The sequence below is a fragment of the Camellia sinensis genome, chromosome 1, assembly GCF_055761805.1.
Source record: "Camellia sinensis isolate YWXY chromosome 1, ASM5576180v1, whole genome shotgun sequence".
NCBI classification, from domain to species: domain Eukaryota; kingdom Viridiplantae; phylum Streptophyta; class Magnoliopsida; order Ericales; family Theaceae; genus Camellia; species Camellia sinensis.
The window spans coordinates 26,711,363-26,719,475 of record NC_138961.1 but is presented as its reverse complement, the minus strand read 5'-3'; the positions used below and the strand labels follow the sequence as shown (position 1 = coordinate 26,719,475).

The 8,113-nt window shown below is 29.6% G+C and overlaps 1 protein-coding gene across 1 annotated transcript; it reads right to left on the bottom strand.

The window, feature by feature from the left end:
- Window positions 1–666: 666 nt before the first annotated feature.
- On the bottom strand, window positions 667–1,504 carry LOC114323491 (zinc finger protein ZAT7). The gene has a single exon (XM_028271106.2). It carries the CDS (start codon window positions 1,407–1,409, stop codon window positions 873–875), a length of 537 nt encoding a protein of 178 aa, XP_028126907.1. The 5' UTR covers window positions 1,410–1,504; the 3' UTR covers window positions 667–872.
- Window positions 1,505–8,113: the final 6,609 nt, after the last annotated feature.

The window sequence follows — 8,113 nt, the reverse complement described above, 5'->3', positions numbered from 1 at the left end:
TCATGTTACTTTTGTTTTAAAAAAATGGACGGCCAGAAAATTAGCAGTTCATAAAAAAGTTATCCGAATACATAGTATCTATTATCCGATTGACGCGATTTTTTACAAAGATAATGTACTCAACAAATTCTAAAATGTGAACAATTCGAATTATTGAAAAATGACCCAAAAGTAGGCCCAATGGGCCGGACTGGACCCTCCAGTCGACTAGAGGCAAGCCCCAGCCTAATTTTGCATATAACACATCAAATGGTCAACCAGCTTGACATAAATGGAGGTATTAGTTAACTTACCTGGTAAAACCTTTTGCTTTTATCTGAATTGTAACATACCCATTTGATAACAACAGCAAAAGTAATATAAATATTATGACATCATGCTTGGCTCATCATAATGTAATATATCATTAATTTCTTGTATATATTTCAAGTATAGTATTTTACAGGTATAAAGATCAAACAACAATTCTTTTACTTACACATAAATCTATCCTTGAATTGGACAACAAACAATCCTTTTTCTTATTTCCTACAAACAAACAAACAAACAAACAAACAAATAAAACCTAATCTAAATAAAAAATACAAGATCAAAAAATAAAAGAAATGAAATTGAGCCACAATTACTCTCATCTCTATGGTTGATATCATAAATAACAATGAATCATAATGTAATAAATCATCTCTCTTGTGTATAATATTGCATGTATAGTATTTTACAAGTATAAAAACCAAACAAAAGCAACGCTCAATCTGCCATTGAGATCCTTATTTCCTATAAAGAAACAAACAAATAAACCTAATCTAAATCTAAACACAAGATCCAAAAATTTTAAAAATAAAGTTTGAGCCTCAATATCTCTGTGGTTGCTATCATAAATAACAATGAATGAAAGGAACAAATTCTAAACCATTTTCCAAAGGCGTCAAGTTCAAATCCAAACACACAACTCTGTTAGTACTTGATTTCTTCACAACTGGTAGTTGTTGTTGTGACTGTGATGAAGATAAAGACAGCTCGGTAGAATGGCTTTCGCTCAAGGCGGTGGTGGCGGCAGCAGCCCTGTGCCGCCTCATGTGGCCTCCCAAGGCCTGCCCTATGGCAAACTCTAGGCCGCATATCGAGCATTCGTGGGTTTTGGGCTTAGGCGGCGAGCTCTGGGTAATTATATTCATGTCTCCTCCTCCCATCAACCTCGGCTTCTTGTGGCTAGCCCTATGGCCGCCAAGGGCTTGGAACGATGGGAACTGGCGGCTGCAGGTCTTGCACTCGAAGACGCGGCTGGGGGAGGTGGTGGTGGAATCGGAGATGGTTCCAGTGCTGCGGGAGAGGAGCATGAGACAGTTGGCCATGGTGGTTATGCTGTCAAGCTCTCCTTCTCTGCCTCTCTTCATGCCTAAATACACCATTGAATAGAGGGGGGATTTTTTCTTGCTTGGAGGCTAGGGTTTTTTGGGGATGTAAAAAAGGATGTGTTTTGTTATGAGAGACAAGTAATACAAAGGGAATGGAAAGTGAGATTAGCTGAGTTGTATATTTATAGGTTTTAGCAAGTTGGCAAGTGAGACTTGTTGAGTTGACCAAAAATTGGCTTAGCTTGGCTTTCTTGTGGGACAAGGAAGTGAGTATGAATGAAGGTCATATGGTGCAAAATAATAACAAAATAAATAACATCATAAAATGGAATTTATATATATAATTTGTATACAAAATTATATGACTCATTTATATTAAGGCCTCGTTTAGAAAGTTGGTTATTTTAGTAGATTAAAATATTTATGTTTAGAAAGATGGTTATATTTTTTTATACTTGAATGTAATTTTTGCGAGAGAAAAAGTAACATGATTATGGGTTTAATGTAACATTTTTATTGACTATTTTAGCTTATTTTATCTTTTTGTGAATTTTAAACCCTCCCCCCCCAAAAAAAAAAAAAAGCCTTTACCAAACAAAACCTAAGTAATGTTAGAGATTTCTAAATATTATTCTTAAATTTATTTACACTGATTTGGTAGGGGGATTGAGTCTTAGGTGGCTAATTCCTAAATGAATCAATAATTGATATGCAAAAAACTACATTATTGAGGCTCAATTTAAATCTAAATTATTTTTTCATTTATGCTTATTCATTGAAAATTAAAATATTCATCAAAACAATTCGCAATTGTAAAAATATCATTGTCATTTTACTGTAAAAAAAAAATCGATATATTTAATATTTTTCAAACTTACAATATTTTTGACAGAAAACAATACGTAATAATTTTAATGAGGGGTCTTTTTTTTTTTAATTTATCAATTTTAAAATATTAAGTAAAGTATATGAAGTGTGAATTAATGAACCGTCACCGAACACGTAAGCATGACCGCGTAGCTTGGCTAACACACGGAGCTGTGGACGAGTCACGAGTCGCGACTGGCGAGCCAGAGCGAGTCTTTGTTAGAATCTTCTCAATATCTAGAAGAGTAATAGTATATATGCGGATCTCTTTTTAGTTTCTTTAGTAAAAAGGGCATATGTGGGGTTTCCATGACCACAAAGGCTAAAGTCAAAATAGTATAGAGAGTCAGCATGAAAACATTATGATTTTAAAACAAATTTGAAATAGTGATAAAGGTGCCAAATATTTTATTAAATGTTATATATAAATGTGAGATTTATATGAGATTTATCTGGCATGGATCTTACACTTATATTCGACATTTAATAGAATAATTAGTAAAACATTTTAGTCTTTAGAATCCCTAACATTTTTCATAAATTTTTCCAATCATATTGTGCTACTTTGATATCGTTGGCTGATTTGTGTATTCTGGAAAAAAAACAAGAAAAAATACTTTAATATTTCATGTTTCAAATTTTTTTCATTTACTTTCAAAATTAGTTTCTATTAAAAATTAGACAGAAAATTTCACAATAACTGTCATATAATATAAAAAATAAATTATTATATTGGGATTTGAATTTGTATTAGAAGTGTGAGTTATATATAATAAAATATTTTTATATCATGTGATTTTTAATGTGTAATTTATTCCCCCAAAAAATAGAAAACCATCATAATTTAAAATCTAAAATCAAAATTCATTTATAATATGACCCTATACTTTTGATTTGAAATTTTGAATTATTTTTCAGTTATTTTTCTAGGTGCATAGACTTTTCCTTGCGCATCTAGATAATTGTTCATTAGTGTCAGAATTATTTGGTTTTGTAGACCTTGATAAATACTATATATTGAGTATCCAATGGAGGGTTTAGAGGCCTCTCCCCAAGGGAGCGGGTTATAAATAGTAATCTTTTGGTAATTATTTAGTAATTTCATGTTACTTTGATTTCTATGTTTATTATAAATAGATGAAGGGAGCGACTCTTTTATTGTAGAGAGTTGTAATTATTTTCTGATCATAATAAAAACTCAATAGTCTTAGACGTAACTCTATTATGGAGTAAATCACGTAAATTTTTATATTTTTATGTATTTGTGATTTTTAGATTCGTTTATTTTTTTTAATTATTTTTTGTATCTCACCGATTCTGATTAGAAAGTGAATTCCCTAACAATTATTCCCATGGCATTTTTGACTAATAACATAACGGAAACTTTAAAAATAGGAAAATGTCGACACCTTTTTGTTAAGTAATTAAAAAATAAAGAATAACTCACTTGATATATTTTATAATTTAAATTAATTAATAATTTCATATTTACATCTTGAAACAATTTGTGTTTGTGCTTGTGTAGTCTAATTTTCTTCTTCACCGAGTGGTTAAAGTAAAGCATTTTACGCGGCTCGTGAAGGAAGTCACCTTCCTATTTTCACACAAGAAAGCACACCTGAGAGTTACAGATCTTACCCGCGTCTTCCACGTGTCAAACAATTTAGATAGGTCCTACAAACCTACTTACCAATGGCAACATAAATAAAAAAAATCTCAATTATAGAAGCGAAATTGCTAGAGATAATAAAAAGTGTATCACGAAAATATTTCTAAACAATTATTGGAAGATCGGAAAAATTTATGGCAGTATTTGGTAGAGTTTTTAAAATATGATTTGAGAATATGAGTTGTATTTTAAGTTTGTGAGTTTTGAAATTATGATTTGAGTGTGAAAAATTTGTTTAATGAATGAGTTTTGAAAAGAATTTTGAATTGAGTGGGAAATTTTTAATGTGATATGATATTTGATACAAAAATTTACAACTTATAACCAAGTACACAACTCAAAATTCTATTCAAAACTCATAAAAAATTTGAAGCAATTTCAAAATTTTTTTATTTAAAATATAAAAAATAACAGGTGGCAATTGTAAAAAAAAAATGCACTGTTCCAGTCAACTGCCCGGATGTCGGGGAGGACAACCGGTTAGCCCAAATTTTCCTGCCTTAGACAGAGTTTTCAAAAGTGAATGTGGAATTAATTTTTGAAAACTATAAACAAACATCACGTGCAAATCAAAAGGTGGAACTAAAATTTCAAAATTCTACTAAACAGAGCCTAAAATTAATTGGCCAATTCACCATAAAAGACTTTGTTGGCACCATAAATTTGTAATTTTATTATTTATTATTTATATAATTACAGGATATGTGGCATCCTCCTACTCATTTGGAAGTTATGAAATGCGGAAAGATGATAGAGAACAAAGTGAAGAACATAGAGCATGAAGTAGAGGTTGAAAGAAGTTATGGAAGATCATAGAATATGAAATGAAGGAACTGGAAGAGTGGGTAGTTTTAAGTAATTTTTTTTCTACAAATGTTTGTCTGTCATTCATGGCTACATTGTAAAAAGCCCATCCAAAAACTCAAATCAAAGATAATTGATTTATATTTTTCTTGTTATTTATATTTCATGCATTTAATTTTCATTTTCCAAGCATAGGAGTAGAGGTAAATTTTCTGTACTTTATTTTAAGCACTTCCTTTTCAAAGCATAGGAGTAGAAGTAATTAATGATTACTTTGATTGTTCATTCAATCAACCCGATCGTCCACTCAATCATTTTTCTCCGTCTCCCTCCTTCTTCTTTTAATTTTTCTTTTCCCTGCACTTGACAATTTTGAAATCCTCTTCGTTGAGGCAAAAAAAGTGTCAACACAATTACTTGATAATTAACTTGAATTTAATCTGTAAGGATTTTTCAATCCTTATTAGCACGCTCACATTTATGATATTTTCTTTCGTAGGAAAAATAAACCAACAAATTTCAAGATAATTTGTGTGAAAGAAAAAAAAAATCCGTGATTCATAACATTGTTGATTATAGAAATTATCTATGTGAAACAAAATGTAAACATAATATTCACCTATACATATGTGAATATTTTTATCACATCAATAATTTTAGTCATTAAGATATTCATTGTTCGTATCACGGTTACACACACAATCTAATATCACATAAAAATATACACAGGTGCTTCTTCTTTTTTTTAATTTATTTTTTATGGCAAATTACAAATACTTCCCTCGAGATTTGGTGAAAATACAGATTTCTCCCTGAGGTTTGAGAAATTACATTCCACTCCCTGAGGTTTATATTTCCATAACAAATTGTCCCCTGAGGTTTTTATTTTCATACAGATTTCTCCCTAATTTCTCTTAATTTGTCATGAAAATTTGAACCTTAGGAAGTAATTTGTAATTTCTCAAACTTCAGGGGAGAATCTGTATTTTTACAAAATCTTGAGAAAGGTGTTTATAATTTGCCCTATTTTTTATGATCAAATGTACAAACTAATTTACGTGTATCTCGACTCATCTCGAGATATACACAAAATGTTTACTCCACCTAAATCGGACAAATTTTAAGTAAAGCTCGCAGATGTATCCTCAAGAAAATGCTAACCCCATAGGCGCTTAGGGTTGTAAGGTTGTGACTTTGTGAGGTGTTTGAAAGATGGGCATGAAACATGCTATCATTTTATCAACAATGGAGTAGTTGTTGGGTTGTCAGACAACACTTGATTTTCCATTAGAAAAAAAGTGTTTTTGATTTGTGAAAAGGGCTTTATTTTTTTGATAGTAGTACGGGGGGCGGGGTGGTTTAACAAGACCAACGCAACTACTAGGCGGCTGGGTTAGTCAACTAATGTTTTCACGTTTCGTGTGTGCATTCATTCACTTATTTTATCTCCATTTCTCAATAACCGCGTGTTTCATTTTTCCTTTAATATATTACTACTAGCGTTATATTTAGTATTCATTGAATAATTTATTATGACTTTCTTAAGAAACTTCTTGTTTCATTTTAAGTCTAATTTTTTTAATGAAAAATGAGTGAAATCATTAAAAAGAGGAGCATTAATAGCTCTAAAGTGGTGTGGTCCCATACCCATGTGAGACATTTGGTAAAATTTTTGGTAGAATATTTGGAGTCTCTAGCATTACTCCTCACATAATGTGATGTTTTGCTCTTGTGTTTTTTATTTTTTATTTTTTATTTTTAAATTTTCCACCTCATTAGTGGTCAATTAGTGCTTCCAAATTAGTAAAGTGAATCATTGTTGTTTTTTAATTTATTATTAATCAATCTAGGAGCGTAGAATCTAACACAAAGATATATCTTGCTATCGTGTAATATAGAAATAATTTTTTCTTACAAATTTTATTTAGAAATTGATGTGAATTGTTTATGTCATTTAATTTCTTATTTCAAATTCTAATGACTAAATCATTGTATTTGTTTGTTAAAAAAAATTATACAACGAATTTGTTTGGTATAATAACTCAACCGTCCTTTGAAAGTTAACTAAAAACAGTAAAGATATGTGTATAGAATTAGTTACACAAAAAATTATTCCGAAAATTATGAATAATTTTATACGTATTGACACCCTTATTAAAAATATTACTAAATAAAATTGATTGTCAAAAAAATAATAGTATGTGAACATCTAATAATGTCTGGACATATATGTTTTTAGCAAAATTTTTAGTAAGAGTTTTATTACATGTACCTTTGCTCCAAAATTATTGTATAGTCTAGATTTAACTCATGTAATGAGTTTCTATGTACTTAGTAGTTCTGCAATTAAAAAGCTACATTGTTTTGAAAAGTTAGTAAAAAGTTAGATTTTTAACTTTTTTGGAAAAAAAAAAAAAAAAAAAACTTGCTTTTTTGGCTTAAAAAACTAAAAAATTAAAAAGTTGACTTTTTTAGCTTGTTGTCGAAAGATTCCTTAGCTTTCGTTTGGAATGCAGGTTGGCTTTTTGCCTTTTTTATTATTTTAGTCTGAGATTAAAAAAATTCGTTTGAGATAGGTTTTTTTGGTTTTTTTTTTGTGAGAGAAAAAATGAAATGATTATGGTTTAGATGCGATATTTTATCTTACTGGGCTAAAAAGCCTATTTTATCTTTTTGATATTATTTTAGCCCAGGAAGAGGATGTCAAACATAGCCTTATTAGCTTTCGTTTGGGATGTGAGTTGACTTTTTGACTATTTTAACTTGAGACTAAAAAGCCTCGTTTGGGATGGACTTTTTGGCATTTTTGGACTTTTGTAAAAGAAAAAATAAAATGATCATGATTTGAATGTAACATTTTGTCTTATTGAGTTAAAAAATCTATTTTACCTTTTTGTGATTAAAATAGCTCTAACCCAACCCAAACCTTTATGCCAAACGAACCCTTCGCTAAAAATAAATTTACAAAAAAATAAATGTTGAAAAACCTTGTTTGTTTGACAATGTAAGAATCCTAAGGGATGCAAGTGTATTTATTTTCTATTTTTCAAAAATAAAATAAAAACAAAGAATAATACGCAAAATATACATATTGAAAAAATGTGCTATTTTGTGTGGAGATAGAGTGAAAGAGAGTACACACAAATATATATAGAAAATTCTAGTATATACTCCTATAAAAAGGGTATGTATTTCTAATTATGTCATTTGTTATTTAGTTATGATCAATTTTTTCTTTAATTGTGATATTATTTTAGTTATAACACTGAATTCTTTCGTTATATCTTATATTGTGTTTAGTTATAATATTTTTTTTAAATTATAATTTATAAAATTAAAATTTTAATTATAAGGTGCATGTAGTGCGGACCCATGGAAGGATATGCACCATATTATTTCCCAATATAATATACATTTA